Genomic DNA, 23,823 nt, shown 5'->3' on the forward strand with positions numbered 1-23,823 from the left:
CCGTGGACCATGATTTAACCGTGGCTAGTTGTAAACATTATCCGACGTGCCCGTATCGCCTTTGAACGCGTAGCTGCGTTTCAGCTTTGCTCGTTGCCCGGTATGACGGATCGGTAAAACACTCCGCGAGACCGATTCCGCGTGTTGTTATTCACGCTCTGTATGGCGTAACCGCTAATTGCTGCTGCCCCTATAAAAATGGTTGTCCGTTGGGGCGGCCAGTACGCGTTGAACATGCGTCGACGTATGTTCCTCGTTCTGTCGCTGTGCGGTTTTTTAGCCGTTTGCAGCTCGGTTGTAGTCCGTCAGGATGTTCAGTCTGGGTTGTCGGTTGCGATCGATTGCAGAAAAGATGAGAGATCGTCATCGTGCGCGACGAGGGTACAAGACGTTGAGTCTGGAGCCAACAGGGCGATACTCAGAGAGTTCAGGAACCTCGATGGAAGATCGTTCGGTTACGGAGACGGGGGTGTCGAAGAGGGTGAGTTCGCTAGGTCCTTGGACTGTCGGATTTGTGCATCTGTAAGTCTCAAGAAGCGTCGCGTGATCGTGAAAATTTATGAAAAGGGCCACTTCGTGTCGTCTGTGCGTCATATTAAGATTCTATACTAAATATCTAGTTTAATTTTATTTGGAAGATCCCCAGAAAAGAAAAGAAATATTCTTTTAAAGAGAATCGTTCCGTTAGGTCAGATTAAATGGTTTTTTATGCTATGGAAAAATTTGTTAGAGATGCTACGTACACGCTGTTGATTAATTTATATTTCCAAGGAACACTGCGCAGGTCAAGTTCCATGAGAGTGAGTTTTTGCATCGGACTAGTAGTTTAGTTAACTAGAATGATACAGTTTTTCCCAAGGAGCACGCTTCGTGAAAATGTGGAGTATCGTTTCGTGGGAACGAATCTACGTTGTTGCTCGCACTGGTAGCTAATTATTTAATTAGTCGATTAACGCAATACATTAACAACACCTTGTGGTTTCCTCTTAAGGCAATCTTCGTCGACGATCGCAGACTCGTGATTTTTTTTCCGGTGGCGACCCTCTCGAGCATCGCGTTACAAGGAGTCCTTTTTATCACTGTTTCTTTATACAGGGTGACTAAAATCAACGTCTAAGATTCACAATAGTCATCAAGAGGAGTAAGACAAAGATATTCAGTTTGATTTCTCCTAAAGACTCGCTATTTTGCTATCAGACAATTTATGGCTACCTAAGAACGTACAAAATTATTATGAGACGTTGATATAGACTAAAATTATAACTTAAATCTGCTTGCAAGTTGCTCTGTTATTTTCGTTTCTATAGCTCTTTTTAAGCGCCTCTTCTTCGTCACTCTGTATAGACTGCAACGACAGAATTGGTCTCCCGAATCGAACGGTGTTTCGATCTTCTCGGAAGGACCGAGAGAGAATTATGTTCTTTTTCTTTAGTCTCCTCGCGCAAGAAGAAAAACAGAGGGTACTGGAAGCTGTTGCTATACTTGCTGGGAGCGGGAAAGCTGACGATGCTTTATTTGTTTGTCAATGCCGTTGCTGCGATCGCTGGGAAAGCTCTGGTCGTTGGTAAAGTCGCGCTTGCGATTGCTACCGCGGTCCTGTTGAAGAAATCGTTCGGTGAGCCATTTTTTATATTTAATACTATCATCGAGATTTCTAGAACCGTTTCCAGGCGTAAAACGCGAGAAAGGATACGAGGGAAATTAATTATTATTTTCAGAGCACAAGGAGAACAATTTGTACGAAATTGTCAAACATCCGCATCACAGCTACGAACATACGCATAGCTCGAGCATCGATTTCGATCATCACGATGGATTCGGCGAACGCTACAACGAATACCGGAAACGGCGAAGAAATTTTATGTAAAATAAAAGAATTTTGCGCGTAACGAATTTAAAAAATAATTTTTATATTTATTCTTGAAATAAACAACAACAAGCACGTTATGTACATTATTCTCATCTACGAACATATAAAATAATTAATAAACGAAACGAATAGTGAAAATATGTAATCTCTGAACGCTTTCTAAATTTTGAAATCTTCTGATTACTAATGATTGCATAAAGTACAACTGAACTGTATCGACGTCGAAATTGTTCTAAATTTCAATGAGTAAACAGGATGCTCCTTTTAAATAACCTTTATTTATCACTAAAGATCAGCCATTTTTTACACAATATACATACAAATAACTCCAGCCTCACAAGTCGCAAACAAAAAATAAATACAAGTAATTTTTGGTAGAACACAGTTTATCAGCCACACGGAATAAATAAATATCTCACTACGGGTAACTAAAATTAAATACTTTCGAGTTTTTTTAATAAATAATGCCTTAATACCATCTGTCACAATTGACGTACCAAGTGTCTCGTTAACATCGATCACAATCATGGTGTTTAACCATATCCTCGTACTTTATTTTGCACGTACAAATAATCGGAATCGCGTCTATTCTTCTTACGCGTCTATGGAGGTTACTAACCCTCAAGTAGGCACACTTTTATTTCTAACATAAGTAGACTCGTATCCGCCAAACTCAATATATTTTCTTTCTAAATTGTAAATAAATGAATACCACGGTCACCGTATCTTTGGCCTGTGAATAGTTGTATTTAATTTGTTCTCAGTTTAATTAAAAACGATTTATAGAAAATAGACTCTTGAGGGCGCCTACTTAAGGGTTACAAATCGTACATTTTACGAATCATCGTGCCATAATTACTCTGTATCGACGTTTAATACAATAAAATACCGCGAAATAAGTTAAACTATCTATCTTTGGATTCAGGTGGGTGGGAGACCGTCGAGAGCTCTTTGCCAGCCTCCGCTGTAGCCGCCCCCGCCCCCGCCGCCACCATAGCCTCCATGGTGTTCAGATCCGGTCGCGTAGATCACTTCGTGGCCACCGCCTCCTTGGCCGGACACCAGCTTCTTCAAACCGACTATGGCGCTGAGGACCAAGGCTATCTTGGCAGTCAGCAACGCAGTTCCCGCGAGGAACGCGATTTTCCCGTAAGCCAGTTGTGCCATCATCGCTGGAAAAACCGATTTCCCATCAGGTTCCAACTATATTGAAACTCTCAAATCGAAAAGTAAGAACCTGGATCGCCTTACAACCGGTAGAGCACAAAATACAAAAATTTGAAATATCGTCTCAGGTATCGTACTTTTTTACTTGAGAATCTCTCGGATGAAACTCTAATTTTTCGCTCACCTCCCACTGCAAGGGCTCCCATCATCAGCACACCGTAACCTTTGTTCTTCTTCCGTCGACCTGGAGAATTAATTTGAAAATTTATACGCGTTCTACCACTGCTTCTATAATAAAAGATCGAAGGTACTTTCGAACTTAAAATCTTTCAAACTAAATAATACATTTCCAATGTAAGTAATATAAATGTATTATTTATGGAACGGTAATTCTTTTAAGGAGACACGATAATTTTACTAGAATCGTAGATGGTTAGGAGTTCACAAACCTTCGAAAGTCTCTCCGGGGATGGTGAGCTGGACGCTCCTAGAGGCCAGGTACTCGTGAAACCTGTTATCCAGCTTTTGGTCCAGGGTCAGCTCGGTGCCATTTTCGTCCTTGAGCGATCTTTCGGTACCCCTGACAGCGGATGCAGGGTCCCTGGCGATGGTCACGTAGTCGTTGAGCACGTACACCGAGTCGTCGCCAATGGCGGAGTCCAGGATCTCCAGGGCCCTCTGCTTCAGGCAATCAAACGCGTTCCTTTCACGGGCGCATCTGTCGAACAGCTTCGTGTACTCGTTTTTGCTGTCCACCAGCTGCAGCAGAAGCGTCAACTGAAGAACGAGAACGAATCCCGCCACCTTGGTTCCCGTCATGGTGTCCAGAGGAACCTGTACGATCCTCTGTGCGTTAAATGGTGGACTCTCGAGGCCTACGGGACCGATCTATTTCGCGGCCAGCTGACCGCTGGAAAAATACCGCGAACTAATTCGAGTTGCTCCGCGCTGGCTCTTTTATAAGGGTATTTGACGTTCTCCTACCATCGAGCCCGACGGTCGTCCTTGCGGAGGCTCACACCTGATCCACGCGCTGTTTAACGCCTCCTCCTTTTGGGAGGAGGGACTGGACTCCTGAACCAAAACAATGTCGTACAGCCCCGTAAGTAAGTATCCCTCTGACCCGGTTGCCAAGTGAAGCCGAAACCACCGAGGAACGGCCAGCGAATGGGGAATCGAACGCCAGTTCCATTACCGAGAATCTACAGAGGTTCCCAGCCGGAAAATTTCTTTTTCTTCGAGCGTTCTCTCGAGGGAAATTTTTCTACGTCGAGGCATTAGAAAACGGAACACTTATTGTGTAAGACGAGAACGTTAACCCTTAAACTTATAGCGTCTCAAAAATGAAACACTCTCTTGTCGCGTCCGAAGAAGTTCGTGAAAATTAGAAGTTTTTTTACTAAAATACGTTGGTATTGCACTGGTTTTTTACGTGATTCATCTGTTTTAAAAATGATACGGTATATAGAATGGGTATAGTAATCCTATTATATTCTGAATCAACATTTTTTTTTATATTTTTAATCAAAATTAAAAAAATCGTGCATTCAAGGGTTAAAGAACAATTGAAAATGATCTCTGGTGCGTTTAAATGGATTTTGGTTGCGTAAAAGATTTGACAAATCTTAAAAATTTCTGTGAAACTCAGGAGAGATTAAAACTGGGCCTCGTCGAAGTCGAACAATAAAGTCTGGTCGCGAATAAAGTTTTCAATTAAAATTGTGGCCAATTACGAACGTTTCTCGAGAAAGTTTGCAATCGTTGATTTTTTGTTTAACTGGTGGAACGCGTTTAATGACAGGGAAGACGAATCTCAGGGAACAAAGTTCCCGTACTTTGCGGAGAAAGTTGCGTCTGCAATCGTCAAGATCGATCTCGGGATCGAGCATTGTTCTCCGGCTTGAGTTTTGATCGTTTACGGTGGCCTGTTCGATAGATCGCCGTATGAATTAATTATTGCAGCACAGATACTGTTAATCTGACACGGATTACGTACCGTGACGCGCCAGATTCGACAAATGACCAGGGCAATTACGTCCACACGAATTTTATTAAATATGTCCACCGGTCGCGTTCGGCAAAATCCAGGACACTCTTTTCCGCGCTTATCGTTCCTACGAACAGGCAGTGATCACAATTACCCTACTTCGCGCTGAACAGAATGCGTGTTAGCCACACTGTATCAAAAAAAAACCCACGTAGATACGTGTAGAAATAAGAAATATCGACGCTAGAAATATGTGAATAATTTTTGCATGCGAGAAAGTAGACTCGGATGCGTTTTTGAGAATAAAAATGCTAATATAAATGACGAAACTATAGTTTCTTTAAAATTAAATTACTGTGGATCTCTTTATCCTTTGTGGGAATACATTTCTTCCTGCAAAATGTGCTTGATATTAATTCTATCTCTAAAAAAAACAATTTGAAAAATAATATAGCATTTTCGTTACACGAAGCTTCTATCGGGAATTTCTGTTATGAGAATGGAGCATGATCTCCACGTACAGCTATTATAGGGAACGAGAAAGTGGATTTACAGACGAAGGAAACCACGAACAAGGTATCCATTTTAGATCACGAGGTATCATTTATGACTTTTTTAAACGACAACGTGTTTCAGATGTCAAATGACAAGGTTTAATCTAAGATACGTTACTTTCGACATTACTATGAGAATGTGAGCACACCTAGGCATACTGGACAATAATAATAATAAGCATAATTTGAAAATGTTTAGTAAACTTCCTTGCTCTATGTTGATATATTATATTTCCTTGATCAACCCCTTCGGACCTCGACACACACGATATTTTTAAGTCAATAATCTTAAGATGTACAATACATATTCGCACGTTTGTGGCAAGTATACATATACACTTACGAAACCGTGTAACGATATTTGCCAATATATTTTACAGTCTACATTTAAAATTTGTCAAAGTCTGCTTGAAAAATTATCGGTACTCGAAACGAAAAGCTAAAATATTGTTTAACCAATATAATGGTTGGAAATTATACTACTTTCGAACAGTAATCACCTACTTAACACTCATGGTGCCTAACTTTATTCTGCTTCGAATGACAATTAAATCGTCCAAGATCCGCCATAGTTAAAAAAAAAGTTAATCCATCATATCTTCTAAGTTAACGAATATCTCCACATAATATTCTGCATATATCATCCAGATACTCGTACACCATCCTACAAAAGCACATTAAAATCGAAGGTGATCGGTTTGAGGTCCTCTTCTTGTTTGGTACCGTTCTTCCAAAGTCTAAGAAGTCGCCTGGTGTAACTGTAGCTTCGTTCACGATTGCAGGCCACCCCATATGTATAAAGTACAATGTAAATTCCGATATAAAGAAAAAACGAACCGTTACATTGTAACAAATCGGACGTCACGCATGTTCGACGCCGGCAGGCGAATGCGCAAAACCCAAGCAGCCGAGCGCAGTTGCTCTCGTGCGACGCAGAGGCCGTGAAACGGTGGCGGAAAACAAGGAACTTTTACGGTCGGCTGTCTCCAAGCCGTAATACATGCTCCACCTTGATTGTTACACTTGACATAAGGAGTTAGGAACACGTGGCGGTGTACGGCGCGGTCACGGAACCGTGGCGATTCGCTGGCCATTACCATTTACCAGCAAACGCATTTCCCGGACGCATTTTACGTCGCTGTTCCACCTTCCGCCTACGAAGAAACAGTTAGACGACCGAAAGAGAGGGCGACGCGATAATGGAGTGAGACTAATGGCTCCGCGTAGTGAAAACGGCCATCGCAGGCTCGATCCTTGACCGCGCGGAGCCGTGAAACCGACAGTGAGGAAACGACACACGCTGGATCCTCGACAAACGGCAACCTGGAAGCTTTGCTACCTCGCATGCAGGAAATTTTAATTTGTATATGCACTACTTCGACAGAAAAGGATTAAATAGAAATTGGACGAACCACAGCGTGAGTCGTTTAAGCAATCGAGTCCCAGAGTCGCTCGTTTTCTTGTGACCTACACTGCAAAGCGTAGATTAGGGCTGCGTTACGTTTGAATGAATTCCAATCATGTGATTCGTGTAGTCTCTGGATCAGGTCTGATAATTTTTGATATATTCGAGGTACAGTTACGTTTACTGGATCTGGGATAGCAAAATTAGATTTTCACTGTAATCAGGATTTCTCTTCCAACTATAGCTTGAGATCCATATTTATATCGTTGGTTTATCGTGTTCTAATGTAATTTTTTTATTTTTTTAAAACAATTTTTTTCTTCATTTATTAACAGAGTATTACATTCGATCGGTTATATAACCTCCATTATTGTTTATATCTACATGAACATGTGTTTCTATGATACCCAAAAATATAATAATTACCACGAATAACAATACTGTACAACGCTAAATAAAAATTCAATGTACTAGAAAGTAGAGTCGATCCAAAAACATTCAATAAAATCAACATCAGAAGTTTTATAAAATCCAACTAGGCAAAGTATCGAAGGTGTACATTAAATTTCTCGATCATAGTTTAAGAAAATATCCACAGGGGCATCAGCTACCCTTGGCCCACGCAAAATTCTTCCCAATTCGTTTGTTCTTCGTCTCTTCGGCGTTGTCGTAAACATCGACCACTTCTCTGATCACGTGTTGATTGTACGGTCCAAACTCGCTGGTTTGGTAATCCCTGTAGGGTCGATATTGGAAATTATGGTGGTGTTCGTGGTAAGGAAACCCTCCTGCTGGAATCTCCTGGCCGTAGGCAGGGAATCCATTGAATCCACCGCCTGGATAGTGCGTAGCAGCGTTGGAGAACAAGGAATTCCAGCCTAACAGTCCACTGACGAACAGGGCCACCTTGGTCAGCAGCAGTGCTTTCTTCGTGACCAGGAGCAGAACCCCGAAGAGCAGTGGAATCAGAGAGGCCAGGTTGAACTTGAACCCCAGGAGGAAGGGTATCAGCAGATGTCTCATCATTTGCCTTCCTGGGAACAAGAATCGTTCAGAAATCGTTAAATGGGGAGCCTAGTTAGATTATCTAGCTTGACGGGGATATTGAATTTAAAAAATGGAAATAGGGTCAATGTTTATATGGGTAACTTTATTTTTATTTTAATTTAATAGCCTCGTAATGTGAGCTAGATGAATAGGATCACATTTGAGTGACTATGTTAAAGTCTGCTCGAGACTGACAATTATACCATCAGTTCTTAGGGGGATTCTAGAGATTTTCGAGCATTCTAGAATCCCACGACATAGTGTTTTAGTGGATGGCCTTGACCGTGCTGCCTACTGGAGGTAGATCCACTAAGCAGCTCGCGTAGTAAAGACGCGAACCCTGGCGAACGGTAGGTTCGTTTCCAAGCTGATGGCGACTCAGCGGCTCCTCCGACCCATAGCCTCAATTTCTATATACTTCGTGACTCACTCTATCTGTTGAGCGTCGTTCGAGTGACGGGTTGTAAAGCCATCGACACTCTTGTAGCGAATCTGCAAACGTGCTCGCAGATGCACTATCTCCATGAACAAATTAATACTGTGGAGTCGTGTGGGAAAAATAAGGATTGATATGGGAGTGATTGAAGGACTGATATGATGTGATCAGAAACTGTTTATTGTGTTGTGCTATTGTATACTGGTAACAGAGAGACTCGGATTTGAAACGTATTAGTTGGACGCCCTTGTTCGGCAAGCGTAGGGATGAGCTGGCGTGGGGGTCGTGGAAAATTCCACTGCAAAACTCCTTGACTATGCCCAAATATGGGCACAACGACGTTTTATGGTCTTGCCTGGGCTAACGCGGGACACAGCGTTGTATACAGGGTGTCCGGCCACCCCTGGGAAAAATTTTAATAGAGGCTTCGTTAAAAAGTTATTAACAATTAAATTCAAAAATTTCAAATCGTTCTGGAAAAATTATTTTCGGTTGCGGGGGTCAATTACAATCATTTTTGGTGAATACACATGTCTTCGAAATCCTATCCACTTTCGAGAAAAAAAATCGAATAGGTGCTGAAAGTTCAGGGTGAAAAAAAGACTCTCGAATCGTCTTGGAAAAATTATTTTTAGTTGCAGGGGTCAATTGCAAGTATTTTTGGTCAATAGACATACCCCCGAAATCCTACTCAGTTTCGAGAAAAAAATTCCTTACCGAAAATATAATTTCTGGCCAGAAATGTCTGCCCGAATTTTCATGCGAATCTTTAAAACGTCATAACTTCTGAACGGATTGGACGATTTTAATGTTTAAAAAAGCAAACTACGCGTATTTTGATGGAGAATATGTGCAAATCGCAAAAATATTCGAAAAGTTGGTCCTTGACCTCGCAAAATGAGAAAAACCCCATAAAGATGGTCCAATTTTCAAACAGCCATAACTCCTACAATTGTGAATATATTTCAATGAAACTTTTTTCTGAAGCAGAGCTCATGGGTACCTACAAAAAAGTATTAGTCAACTTTTCTGTAGGGCGTCAAACAAAATTACTAAAAATGAAAAAGTAATTTTTAAGAAAAATCGACAGGGGGTAGGTGCCTAAATTTTTCGACGAAAAAAAAAATTTTTAATTAATTCTAAAAAAATTATTTTCGGTTCCGGGGGTCAATTCTAATCATTTTTGGTGAAGAGACATACCCCCGAAATCCTGCGCATTTTCGAGAAAAATATTCAGTACGGCCGGAACTGTAAACGTTAATAACTGTTTAACGAAGCCTTCATCAACAAATTGGTATTCTTGATTTTCGTCTTATTTTGGCCTCTAGAATCCCCCATTTAAATGTTTCCCAGGGGTGACCGAACACCCTGTATACCCCTTGCACTACAGAGGACGAACTTTGCTGCGCTACCGAAATCGCATAATTTTCGACTTGAGACGCAACACTATCTCATCGCGTCTTTCAACAATCGAGCAAAGCAAGTTGTTCGATATTATAACTCGTTAGCCTTTCAGCTGTACGGAAAAAATTCTGTTATGTCTATAATTTCCTTCTGATTTTTGCATTCAACCACCTTGGTACTTTGAGTCTACAATTACGAGAAAACTAAGATCTTCTAGTCTACTTTAATAGACCCTAGCTAACCCTAGCTTCACACAAGTTACATACCATTAAAACTATTCTTTCTAAGTTCAAAATTAAAATCCATCAAGATTCTTCGAGTAAATCCTTTCTGAAAGACCCGTATCTCACCTGGGCCAGCTTGCCTGTCCCCGAAGACCGTCGCCCGGTCGTTGAGCACGAACTCCAGCATCCCGTTTCCGTTCAACATCGGTCCAGCGCGCAACTGGAGCCCTGGATACAAATTGTCCAGGCTCCACTTGAGGCTCCTGCGTTCCATCAGCCTGGTAGCCGCCGTCACGATGTTGCCGAAGTCCTTCGGGTCGTAATCCCAATCCAAAAGTTCTCTGCCGTATCCGTCTGCTCTCTCCAGGTGCACGTCTCCCAAATCCAGGTCGTCTTTGTGGTTCAGCGATTGTAGAGCGCTCAAGGCACCGCGGTTCACGCACTCCATTGCTCCAAACTCCTTCCTGGAGAGGCAGGCGCCGAAGGCCTCGCCAAAACTGATCGAGTTCTCTTTGGTCAACACCGGATCCTCCGTTGACTCCATGATCCCGGTGATCCCGGTACAGACGAGGGTCAGCAGCCACAGAGCGCTAAACTCTCGTTTCATGACGAATGCACCGGATGGATCGTCGAGAAAGTCGATGAGAGTTATTCGTGGTAAAAAGGAATTATTAGAACGACCTGGGGAAAGAGAATTCTCGATTCAAATAGGAAGATTGTTTTTTTTTTAAGTGATCTGAAGCACGTGGTATGTGGAGTATTTATAGCTAAAGATCACTTTTAACCCTTTGCACTCGGCTGACCCCTCTGAAGGGACGTCCAGCAAAGAAGTTGGATGTACCCTCTAAAGAAACACAACGATATTATTGCTTTAATGTGATTATATAGGACAAAATACATAAGCAAAGATCTTAAGAAAGATCTCTACACTATCTATGATGATGTAAAGAATATTTATATCCACTTTGTTTAGGTCCAAACTAGATTGCTGCTCACTGGTTATAAAACAATAGCAAAGAATTTCACTTTCAGCCGATCCCTGCTCCTCACCTAGCACCCTTCTTCATCCTGAGGCTTTTTCGATTTCTTCGAATTCTTCGTTGAAACACTGGATTTATACTTGAGTTCGCGAGGTTCTCGAGGAAAGGACGCGGGAGAAAAGTGGTCGAGATCCGAAACAATACTGTTGATCCAGCACCGGGGTTCAGGCTGCTATATAGCCGTTCGCACACGAGAGAACAATCGGTTTCACTCGACGGATCTTACAAGCAGCGAAAGTCCACCTCGCCTGTATTTCGTGGCGGATGGGCCCCTCGATACACCGGATGCACCCGAGAAGATTCGCCGTCAAAACGTCGGGGCGACGTCTTCGTAACAAAGAGAAATTTTAGCGTCGACGAGTCTCGACGAAAAAAAATCAAGACGAAGAAGAAGGTGTTTGCCTTCGAGAAAAGTCCCCAGCGACGGTCAATAGACGCTAGGTTAACCTGGACAAACACTGGACGGCGTTAACGCGATTACGATTGGTTAACGCTTGTCGAGAGATGCGCTCGATAGCTCTGGGTGCACGGCAAATATTTTGGCCGTTCAGGGTCATTTTCTTATTCGTTACGGTTGGAGAAAATGCACCTAATGTGGGCTAGCAAAAGTTAAAATTTGCATTTAATTTGTCGTATTCTGTTTTAAATGATCGTGATATTGGCTAAATTAATAGATTATGAAAAATTTCGGCAGGTATTGCTCACCTCAATTTCACTTTTTCCATCTTTCTTGTGTTAATTGTATGAGAGGACAATTGTCGATTCAAAAAGATGTTATTTAAAAATGACTACATTGGTAGAAACATTTTAGAGTCTTTCCAGAAAATTTGACATAATTGCCCGTAATAGTGAGCAAGGTGTATTATCGGGGTCCTTAATTATAGAGTTTCTATTGCCCGGAAGCACTTAAAACTGTAATTTTCTTGATACTAATGTCGTGCTTTTAGAGAAATAAAATCTTCATGGTCTCTAAATCTGAATTTCCTTTAGTGTATAATAAATTTAAATAAAATTCTAAACTGTTCCACGTAGTAGGAAGAGAGAGAGAATAATCACTTTTGAAAATGAGAAAATTTCTCTTCCAATGAGAGAATTAGGATAAGGATTTCGAAATAAGATTTTATATTACGCTAATTAAGTAATCTCAGGATTGTAAGAACACACGGTGGTGAAGAAATGCGAGAACATCGTATAAAATTAAGATTTATTTATAAATAATGCATTAAGTTACATGGCAACCCCCGTGCGTGCGGGGGTGGTATATAAATAATCATTGGATAAATCTGGTGGACCTGTTGCAGGTACTGACTACGAGTCCCAGCGCGTCCGATCCGGGATCTCTGGATCACTAAGGGTGATCGAGGGTGCGCGACTGTCACCGTTCACTGTTAGAGTCTGTTAAATAGAGTCTGTTCAACGTCTCGATCGCGGTGACCGTAGTCGATCGTGTCGAATCGTCCGCACGACGCGTCAAATCATCCGTCACAGTTCGTAGCGTAAGGTCACTGGTCCCGTCCAGCTCAACAAGTCACAATCCCTCGAACGGAATCGTCCAACACTGGCCAGCTAGCTCGTCCCTAGCAACTCTGACGTCTAATTAAACTTGTCGAGCTGTACGATCGGCTCTGTTCGGCGAGGCAAGTCTCTGTCGAAGTCGTCGATAGTCCGTGTCGATGGTTTCGTGCGTCGGATCGACGCGATCGACGGGATCAAGTCGCGCCGCCCTCAGGGTGATCGCGGCGGCTAATCACTTTGGCGACTGAAGGTAGAGTGGAAGTGGTGGCTTAACGACTATTCTGACGGCTTGTACGCCTTATACGCGAGGTCCGAACCGGCCGACCTCGCCCAACCATGATGGTCGTGGTGTTCTTCGTGACCGTAGGAATGAACTGGGTGGGCTACCACCTCGTAGCTCTGGTGCTTGTTGGCGAACAGCTTCTGCAGGGCGATGATAGCACTGACCACCAACGCGATCTTGCCGATCACGAGCGCTTTCAGGGCCAGGAGGGCCAGGGCACCGAGGGCGATGGGGATCAGCGCTGCAGCCTTCAGTTTCAGCAGCAGCAGGATTGGCAGAAGGGATTTCACGATCTTCTTCTTCTTTCCACGGGCTGCAACGGAACGATTGTCGTTTCGATAATCTTCAAGTATTTTTAAATGTTACATTTTAACCCTCAAGTGAATTATTAGGATTATTGGGGCCGCTGCAAGTTTAAACTAATAATTATTTAATATATGTCAATGTAATTGATTGAAAATTTATGTAATCCTTCATTGGTTCGTTATTTTTTAAATGCCTCAAAGAAAAGTTGACTTCCATTTTCCAAAATCAACATTAAGTAAAGTAATTCGGTTGAGATCGAGAGTCCACTTAAGGGTTAATGTTGTTTCGTTACGTATGTGGAGAATGGTAGGGGTGTGTGACACAGTATTCTGAACTGTTCCTAAATTGTCTGTGACACGAAGCATTTGGCATTCTATTCAGAGATCAATTTGCAAATTGAGGGCTTCCAGTATTACGTAACCCATTGTACCCATTATTGAAAATGCAGGATGCCATAAACACTACTGACTCGATGTATGACTTCAGTGCAATTTTCTGAATTATGCTATTCGTGCATTGTCGTTTAAAATAGTACAATAATTTCTGATTATATTCTGGTTTAAGGGGGCTTTTAGATTTCTGTACCACGCTCGTACGATAATTCCATTTTCCGTTTCCACTTGCCGAATGTGGCGCATAGTCATTTTCGTAGACTTTCATATTTTATGACCATTGCTAGACTTTCAAATCTGGCGGTACCGTGAGCAAATAGGAGAAGGCTTTACAGTTACGCTGCATCAATTGCAATGCAAATAAGACTAAAATAGAGGAGTTACAACGTAATGAAATTTTAACCCTTAATATGTATCAATGTAATTATTTGAAAGCTTATGTAATCCTCCATTAGTTCACTGTTTTTTAAACGCTTTAAAGGAAAGTCGATTTCTATTCGCCAATTTGATAAGAATCAACATTCAAGTCCACTTAAGGGTTGAGGAGTTATCTTCATGGACGTTACCTTCATCGAGCGATCGAGAGACTTCTTCCGGAAGACTCAGTTCTACGGTATGAGTTGAAAGGAACTTGGCCGTCCTGTCGAGGATGGCGTCGTTGATAGCCGTCTCCTTGGCCTCGACCTCGGTTGGCAGGGTACTTTCGATGTCGTTTAATGACCTCGCGTTGTCAGCGCGGCTGGAAAGTAAAATCCCAGCGTGAATCACAACCCACCAGCATCAAACTACTCCGAAACGATTCACAACCCCCCGAAAGATCCATTTTCATGCGATACGATTATCGAGATAACGATTCCCAAAAATTCTGATCGAATTCCATCCATCCTTCCAGGCGTCTCGCGATCCAGTTACACTGTTCAGTCCTCGCGAAATCACTTTCACCTTACCTGTTCTTGGCCTCCTCGGTTTGCACGATCCTGAACCCGTCGACGACGTCGATGTCCGCCGACCTGGCCGCCCTGTCCACGAAGTGGAGCGCCTTTAGCTTCAAGCACACAGCCAGGCTCTCCTCGCCCGAGCACGAAGCGTACACGCTCATCGCCTCTTCAAGGATCGACGGCTGACCAGGTGGATCCTGGATCGCGGGGGCGGCGAAAACGGACGCGACCAGGGCCGCAACGAGTATCGCGTACTTGACCATCGTGCTCTCTTCTGATCTGATCCACCGAGCGTGAACTGTCTGACTCGTTTTCGATGCTTGACTCTCGCGGTCCCTTGGGCCTTGCGCAACTCGTGACTCGAACAACTGCGACGATCGTATCGACACTGACCGAAAGAATCACAATTGCTGCCTTTTATCCTCGTCGCGAAAGGGGCCCGCGTACGTTTTTGAAATTTTGATGGCCCCCACCGGACCCGATGGTCCCCCCCAAGGCTCCCCACCCCGCACGGGTTACAAGCTGTACGAGCTATTGGCTCTCCAGCTGGCCGAGTCGTCCCCGTGTTCCTCTGTCGCGCTGGTCTCTCCCGTTGACGCACCTCGGAAGGCCTAGCGCTGGTCCTCGCTTCTCTCCTCTCCTGGGGGCCCAGCGTCCACGCGCTCCGACGACGGGCCCCCCGGGGGGGACGGAGTGGGAAATCGCTGCGCCGGACGCCTCCGTAGCTGCCCTTTTCCAGCCGTGAACATTCGGCGCGGGTTAAAGCGCGCTCGACGCCGATGGAACGCGGATTACAGGTTCACCGGTTTCCGGTGACGAGCGGGCCCGATCCACCGGTGAGCTTAGACTCACTGGGCCCGATGAAATAAAATTAGGTAACTAGTGGGCATAAGGCCCTTGGTCCTTGGAATTTGGTCATGAAATGGCTGACTTCGTGCAAGACCTTCGTTGTTAAAATGAGTAACCCTGTGTTTTTGCTTATAATGAAATTGTTGGGTAATGGAATGTTTGGTAATTATTGAGCATAAGGGCCTCAGACCATTCCAACCCTCACTAGCATTTATTAAAGATGACACCTTTGCATGTGGATGCAAATAATTGCTAATTTGAAGTATATTATTGTCACAACCAACCAAGTTAAAGAAAATTAAATCCTTGAACGTAAGGGGCACAGATTTGTATTATTTTCTGACTTCTGAAAGAAGTTTAAGACATGTGGTTAACTAAAACTGTTAACTATATAAGCAAACGAAAGAGTGAAACATGATAGCCAAGACATTCATTGGACGTTGGATGAAGGAATTAACGGGCGTAGAACATATTACGAAATTATCTTTAACTGCACAATGAAAATCAAAACACAGATAGAATGTGCGCGTGTCGATGCAACATGGACGAAACGGAAGGTGATGGGAAACCTTCAGTGCCAAATTTCGGAATACTCAGTTAATTTCCAACTATCAAAAAGTAAACATGTTATTTTCGACCATTGACTTAAAAAACGATGGACGTTGTATAGTAAAATATTCACGCGACTGTGTTGCTTGATTATTTAAAATTTCGAAGGATATAATTAATTCTAAAACAAAGTGTACTCATTGAAAAAAAAATCGAGGTTAATTGTATTCACGGTGTACATAAACTTTGGCAGTTTCACTGTTGTTTCTCCGGTCAAACAAAGTTAAAAATGGCGTGAAACGTTCCTCACTATCTCCCGAATCTTACGTGCTAAGATATTCCAAGCGATCTCGACGTTTCATCGCGAAACGGTCCGGGAAATAAGAGTGGAGTTCAGCGGAAAGTCGCGGCGAAAGATGCCTGACGCGGTTTCGCTTTCAACAAGCCGTATAATACCTCGCGTTATGCAGAAGATACTTCGATCTCACGCCTCCGCAACTTTCCTCGTCGCTCGACCGACGCCTATCAAACAGGATTTCGCACGTTTTCACGGCACACATACTCGAAATTCCTCCTGGCCGTTTCAAACTCGCCTAATCGAATGCCGGAGATAAGCAAAATTTTATTCAAATAATAGATATCCCGTAAGACGCGACAATTTATTCCAATCGAATTTTAAAATTCTAATTCTAAACAGTAATATATTCATGTTTTTCTTTTTTCTCAATACTTCGGAATATTGACCAATATAGTATTCTTAAATATGTTTAAATTCGTATGTTTCCATTGTGAAGTATTCCATTTCAATTTTCATTGAAGAAGTAATGGATAGTTTAGTCTTTATTGGTTAAATATTTTCGTCTATGACGAGTGCCAGTCGATCGATCGTTGGAAACGATTCTAGGACTATCCTCGCTAACTGTAATTTCAAAGCTAAGGCCACGAGCGCGCGCCATTCTCGATCCCGATCCCTTCTCTCCCCCATCTCGTTTCCATTTCTTCGGCCCATTCATTCGAATCGAATGCCACCGGTCGAGGTCGTCTTCCGTGTTTCGTCTTTGAAATTAATGTGACAGATGTGCTAAATTTCGCCAGTCTAATACGCTCGGGCCCAAGAAAAGTGGAACGCGCGATATACCTTACGTAACACCGCGATTAGCTATTCGATCGAACTTGCTTTCGTGAAATTTCACATTTCTAACGCCTTGTGCAAAATAAAATTACAATATCGTGCTACAAAATTGCTCTGATTTTTAGTTTCTCTCCCACAGAGGAATCTGAAGAAGTACACGTAAATATTAGATTTAAAAAGAAGGAAATCTACGTGACGATGATTCTATAAAATTTTAGGAGCGAAGGGCTATAAATATTAATAATTTGTCGAGATTAATATGTGTTTGAGCGCGTGGCGTATAACGTTTAACGGTTTTTCATGGAATGTTCATGGGGAAGAGTAGTGCGCGGACGAGTTGGGTCCGCGCCAGACCTCTTCGCGGCGGGCCGAGCCGCGCCTCGACGTGACCCCGAAGACGTCTCGCCTAGAAAAACACGGAGAAAGAAAAAAGAAACAGATGAGAAGGCAGGACGAATGCTACCGAGTCGTTTCCGATCGCCGTGACCAACCAGGGAAGGAACGATCACGCGACTTTCTCCGCGGTCGAAGACGGTAACACGAGGTTACCTCGAATTCCACGCTCCTCCTCTGTCGTTCTTCTTCAGGTCTTAATTTAGACGCCACTTCCAGGATAATTGTGCAACAGACCCCAGCTACCTAATAACTCATTCAATTTTATTAACAATTTACTTCGAACTGGCCTCTTACGAGTTAATATACATGTTGAGTTGCTAAAGAACCATTGCAGAATTCGTAAAGTTGTCCAGGACACTAAATGTTTGTTTTCAGACGATCGAAAACTGCATAACTGAAAACTTATCATAGCAGGTGCTTAGGTATTTTTATAACCTCGTTGAATTCTCACCAGATTTACTTGTTATCAGAATTCATTCCTTTCAGTAGCATAGTACAGTTATTTTGTTAATATTTTTACGTTGCTCTCTACTGAGTGTTCTTCTATTAAACTATGTAACATTTTTTTCTTTTCGCGCTGAAATCCGATCGACTGTAGATGGTATCTTCAGTCAACGCGGCGAAATAGAGCCATTTAGGCAAACGAATTCTATAAAATTGTCTGCCCGATAAAACGAAAGTGTCTGCGAACTGCTGGCGAACGCGAAACGGTAAAAGAAAGACGCGCAGAGAATCGCAGGCGTTACATCCCGAGGACTTTCACTTTATACGCGTCAGCGTCGATTAACGAATGTCAATTTTGATTCTTTTCTCGCTCCCGGTGGCCAGGGAGCACGGATTCCTCGCGGATCGACGAAACGATCGTCGAACCGTGTCACGAACGCGTAGGCAGCACGTGACACAATGACGGAATCACGAGGAGCTACGTTCGTGGACCAAAACGCTAATCCCACGGCGAGGAGGGTACGAGCGTGGCTGGTAATGGAACACTTTCCTCTCGACGACTGGGTGAGAGTGAACTCGCCGGAGGATCGAGGTCAAGTCAAGGCCCCCACGAAGCGAAGCCTGGAGCTCCTCGGTCGTCCCTCTTCTTCCCTCCCGTTTCTTCTCCCTCGATGATTTCTCGTTCCTTGGTCGAATGTTTGGTCCACGTTTCAGAGAATTTTCTGGATTTGGTAAAATCTCGTTCAATTTTACTCGAGGCGATTAGAATTCGGAAGCAGCCATATTCGATCGTCGTTGAAATATAGCTTCGTGCAGGGTGGTCAAATTTTATTCGCTTACTTGGAAATCAGTTTAAAAAACGATTCCATTGATAGTAGACTGTGTGTAATCATTCATGAAAAATGAATACGTAAACGTAATAAGTATTCAAAATCAATTACATAAAACACTCAATAGAAATAATATTCTATAAATAACACGAGTGACGTCATAAATTAGAATATCCACATTCACGCGACGAAGTTATAAATTATTCTACCAATACACCTACTCATTATAATAATTATATTGGTTGAATAATTAATGCTAAATGAAAGTAAAATGTTACACTTATTTATATTGGACTCCAGCGCTACGTGCGATTTACTTTCGAATGATGACATCCAACACGAAAAAGACACTATAGCCGGTATATAAATTACCGGAAGTGATTATACGATAAAGTGGATCCCCGGAGCTAGGAGTGAAAAGAGGTTTGAAATGTTTTAACACCATGTATCCTGAATAATCTAAGAAATCTACGATCCATAAATTTCTTCCTTAGAAACTCCGAATAGCGAATAAAAGTTATTTGTCCGATACAAATTAGAATCTAAATTATTTCTTTGAGAAACGAACACGCCGCGCCCGAACGAAGAGGGAGAGAGACAGAACCACGCAACTTTCCATATACGCCGACGGCATGAATGAATGATACCTCGTTCTTTTTTTTCGTCCCATCCCGTTTTATTCTCCAGTGTTTCTTATTCACGTTACTCTGGCGCGAGCATTAATTAATCCTCGAGCTCGAGCATGACCGAACCAACGATCCAGTAACCAGATTAACAGAGACGAATAGATCACAATAATTTTCTGACATTGATACCAAATTAGATCCATATCACTATAATAAATATCAAATTTTCATGTCAATCTATTGAAATGGATTTTGCATTTGTGATTACGAATTCTTGAGCTACCGAAATGGTTAAAGTTCAAGTATAAAATTGTTAGGACTTCGTTAGTTTGAGAAATTCTCAAATAAAAAAGTACGAGCACGAGTGATCCTCCTGGTCGAGGACGTTCTTACTTTTTTATTTCGTTGTTTCTGTATTTTACGCTATCTATCATGTTGTAGCGCAAGCCTGTATGTACATTCCCCGTTAAGGAAAATGTTTAATAATAATAATACGGGTGCGACGCGCGTTAATTTCCCACAGAACTACGAAAAGAAAGCGGGATACGTCGACAAGAGCGTATTTTCATCGGAACGATAATTACCACTAAGCCTGTCCCACATGCGACCGCCTCTGACCCGCTTTCAATCAATTTCGACCAAATATCAGAATTTGGTAGTCTGCATACACACGAATATTAACAATTGCCCATAACGGATCGCAAGGTTAAGAACGAATATAGTTCTTATTCGTTCGACTCCGTATTTTAAATGGAGTATCGCATTTTATTGAAATTTACAAAATGTAACGAAATTAACGAGCATCTTGAATTAATTAACGCGCGTTTGGGCCACTAAACGGAACATCGACTCATTAACGAAGGAATTAAACAATTTCTGCCGTTGCTCGCGATTTTCAAGTAACTGTACCTTTATTTATATATTATCTTGCATAATTACCAGAGCACAATAACGTTACAGCGTTGATACTTTACAGAGTGTAACCGAAATGTCTGCGTTCCTGTTCGCAGTCAGATTTGAAAGTCAAGTACGCGGAGTAACTGACCCATGCCGTCAATAAATCTAACTTTACCATATATTTACGATATGTAGGCAGTAGAAAATAAACTTGGCTTCCTGGAATACGGGTATTAGCTCAACTAAACAGTATACATCGCGCGCTGGTGATTTCAACGCTTGGAGATCAAAGTAGACAGCGTTACCACGCATTGAAATCACCCGAATGACGTTTCTAAATGCTCTGCGGTCCTCGTTCGGTCGTTATCCAAAAATTATCCCTTTCTATGCGTGATCCACAGGTTATCCCCCATAAATACTCAGTGCAGAATATCGAAAAGTCAAATTCTCTGTTTGGAAAATCGGTGGAGGCAAATCTTCTTTCTAAATTCTTAAAAATTTCCTGTAAAATTTCGATGCTTCAAGACTCGGAATATACTTCATTCGAGTTAGATTACATTTAGCAAATCAAATTCAAGAAATGTAATTTTATAATTCACATGACTCCTGCATTATGTCAGATGTAGAGGGGTGTTCCTCAAAATTCAGTGGAAATTAAAATCTGCCTTCTTTCGTTGCTATTTTGAAATATAAAAATATGTATTGCGAAACATAGAGTTCAATTTCACACGAAAAAGGAGGCGAAGGTAGATGGTAGAACTCAAGGCGATGGGGGGACGACTTTCGGAGGTCCAGAAGGACCCAAGAGCTCCGGCATCTCCGGAACGGGACCACCTGACCCGAGGATCGATGAACCTCGGAGCAAACCGGAAGGGAGATCGATCGAAGAGGGCCGCGGCGGGGACAGGGGCGAAGAAAGACGCTTTTTCTCCGGGACGGTAGAGAGTGTTAGGCGCACCTTGGAAACGCACGGCGCGGATGCTGGCCGGGTCGACTCGGCCTGGTTTACTTACCGGGTACACCGGCAGACGCGTGTCTCGTACACACACGCGGGCCCAACAGGCCTCCAGAGTGCGTAAGGTGCTCGCGCGTTTCCAGTATGTAGGTAACTCTACCGCATTTCGTCTCCTCTGATGGCTACTGCACACCACGCGGAACCGCGCTCTCCTGGCCTGCATCCACCGCCATTACGAACTATATCGACTCCTCTAACGCGCGTTCAAAACGTTACTTTCGATGGGGAACTCTGTTTCTCACACGAGTTTCGTCGTGAAAAGAGGACTGTAGAACATTCGACAGAAATGTATAAATATTGGGGAACTTCGACATCTTCCATAATTGTTTCTGGGTCCCCATAAGTTTCAGGACTCGTTTCCGCATAGCTTGCAGTTAGCTTATTAGTGTTAACACTGCTTAGCACGGTCTGCAACTCGGGTCAGTTAGCGTGTTTTAATTGGGAGTTGTCTGTCGATCATAGTAAGTAGGATAGTCGAAAGATCGTTAATGACACGTGGCGTTTTGTGGGTTATTAGTCAATCTTGGAGGAATGCGTCTAGAGAAGTGGGTTATAATTATTAAGTTCACGACGATGTGTAGCCTATTTCTTCCAGTTATCTAGCATCGTACTGAAAGGTCAGCTGTTCGGGGAATTGGTTCAAGAACAAGTCGTTGGACGATAGTACGAATATTGATCTTAATATATTTCCATATCTATAAATATACATGGCTGCCGTGCAGCAATAAATACTGATGATGATACGATCGGATGGTCGTTGATCGGGAATTAGACGATCGGGAGAAAGGACGTTGAAGAGGAGCGCGAAGTTCGAGGGAACGAGGAGGAAAGCAAAATGAGCTTCTTGAAAGCGAAGTGCGATGAGATTGAAAAGACTGGTCGACGGTCTCTGGTAGCCATTGTTCTCCCTAGGTCGACGACGGCTTGTAGGCGGAGTAAGCGAGGTCGTGGCTCGATCTCGCCCATCCGCTCGATCCGTGACCGCCGCTGGCGACCTGTACGACCTCGTGGCCATGGTCGCCGCTGCCCGACACCAGCTTCTTCAGACCGATGATCGACGCCAACACCAGCGCCAGCTTGCTTACGATCAGTGCCTTGCCCGCCAGCAGGGCCAGGGCGCCCAACGCCAAGGGCACCAGGGTTCCACCGATCAACAGGGGAATCGCCAACAGGCCCATGTTCTTCTTCTTCTTGCGACCTAGGACGTCGGGCACACGGTTACGGAAGTTCGCTAAATTGAATTGGATCGCCCAGGCGTGAACATTCGGGACAACGACTCTACGTCTGGGCCATTACACGATACGTTTCACGCGTCACTTGCCAGATGGGAGGAAGATTTCGTCCACGAGGATGCAAAGTGTTTCAGGTTTAACGCGTTGACTGCCACGCTAAAACCATACAATCTTTTTTTACGAGACTTTAAAACGAGATTTTAAAATTTGCCTTCGGTACTTGATTATGTAACCTCTCTACACAAAATCTTCCTCTCGGTTCACCCTGAAATCGAAGCAATTAGTCCGATTCGACGCGGACACTCAGTACAGAGAAAAATAGTGGGCCATACGGTCTACTGAACCGGGAAATCGAAACTGGTACCTCCTTTCGGATGACTGCTTCGACCATGACCCCTTCTAGCCCATGGTAAATCGAATTCCAACGATAATTATTATCAGCCTTTCTCACCTTCTTCGACGAGGCTGCGTTGGAATTCCTCGACGTTGGGCAGCTTCAGCTTCAGCGTGTGGCTCTGGAAGAACTTGACAACCTTGTCGAAGATCATGGTGTTCAGGGCGTCCTCCTTGTCGTCCAGGGCCCTGGGCAGGCTAGCCTCGATATCCTGCAGGGACTTGACGGGCTCCTCCTCGGTAACGATCTGTTCGTCGCGAACGAAGGTGACCCCGTCGGCCACGTTCAATTGGCTGCTCCTGTACATCCTGTCCACCGCGGACAGGAGCCTCACTTTCAGGCATGGGCTCAGTTCCTCGTCCGAGCACTCTTTGTAGATCTGGTACACCTGCTTCAGGTCGCCCAGGACGTTGTTGCTGCTCGACCTCGCGCTCTGATCGTCGATGGAGTTCGCAGTCGGGTTGGTCTCGGCTGACCTTGCCGAGGCCGTCGCCAGCAGGAAGGCCAGGCACACGTAACGGTGGCCAAAGTGTCTCATCTTTTATCAACTGGACAGCCTGGAAACGACAAAGCGTCAACGCCTGGCGATCGGAGATCCAGGGACCAGCTTCAGATTTAATCTCTGACGTCAGCCAGTCGCTTTCTAGGTCACAACAGTTGCTGGAATTTGACCCAGACTAAGCCTCTGATTTAATTAACTCTCTAACTTACAACGTCCCCAAGTTTGGAACTGTTTTCATACCGTTTTCGAGTAATTGGGTCACCGGTACTTATTTAACCCAGGTGTAATTTTGATCTAACACGTACTTTCTGTAAATTATTTTCCAGATCAAGATAGCATCCATCTAAACGAGATTAGAATGAGATATGTCCCTGATTGAAGCTTCGCCA

At 43.4% G+C, this 23,823-nt stretch overlaps 4 protein-coding genes across 4 annotated transcripts; 1 reads left to right on the forward strand and 3 right to left on the reverse strand.

The window, feature by feature from the left end:
- Window positions 1-198: 198 nt before the first annotated feature.
- On the forward strand, window positions 199-1,867 carry LOC143346016 (uncharacterized). The gene is made up of 3 exons (XM_076773725.1): window positions 199-481; window positions 1,433-1,615; window positions 1,719-1,867. The coding sequence occupies exons 1-3, from the start codon at window positions 199-201 to the stop codon at window positions 1,865-1,867; spliced, it is 615 nt and encodes a 204-aa protein (XP_076629840.1).
- Window positions 1,868-2,791: 924 nt separating this feature from the next.
- LOC143346017 (uncharacterized) lies at window positions 2,792-3,856 on the reverse strand. The gene is made up of 3 exons (XM_076773726.1): window positions 3,487-3,856; window positions 3,222-3,281; window positions 2,792-3,042 (listed from the first exon to the last, which is right to left on the reverse strand). The coding sequence occupies exons 1-3, from the start codon at window positions 3,854-3,856 to the stop codon at window positions 2,792-2,794; spliced, it is 681 nt and encodes a 226-aa protein (XP_076629841.1).
- Window positions 3,857-7,586: 3,730 nt separating this feature from the next.
- On the reverse strand, window positions 7,587-10,650 carry LOC143346952 (uncharacterized). Its single transcript, XM_076775677.1, has 2 exons — window positions 10,221-10,650; window positions 7,587-8,017 (listed from the first exon to the last, which is right to left on the reverse strand). The coding sequence occupies exons 1-2, from the start codon at window positions 10,636-10,638 to the stop codon at window positions 7,587-7,589; spliced, it is 849 nt and encodes a 282-aa protein (XP_076631792.1). The 5' UTR covers window positions 10,639-10,650.
- Window positions 10,651-12,925: 2,275 nt separating this feature from the next.
- On the reverse strand, window positions 12,926-23,470 carry LOC143346018 (uncharacterized). The gene is made up of 5 exons (XM_076773727.1): window positions 22,990-23,470; window positions 22,225-22,504; window positions 14,578-14,847; window positions 14,197-14,369; window positions 12,926-13,245 (listed from the first exon to the last, which is right to left on the reverse strand). Exons 1-5 carry the CDS (start codon window positions 23,468-23,470, stop codon window positions 12,926-12,928), a joined length of 1,524 nt encoding a protein of 507 aa, XP_076629842.1.
- Between the last annotated feature and the right edge of the window lie 353 nt (window positions 23,471-23,823).

The sequence above is a fragment of the Colletes latitarsis genome, chromosome 10 (assembly GCF_051014445.1).
Source record: "Colletes latitarsis isolate SP2378_abdomen chromosome 10, iyColLati1, whole genome shotgun sequence".
NCBI lineage: Eukaryota > Metazoa > Arthropoda > Insecta > Hymenoptera > Colletidae > Colletes > Colletes latitarsis.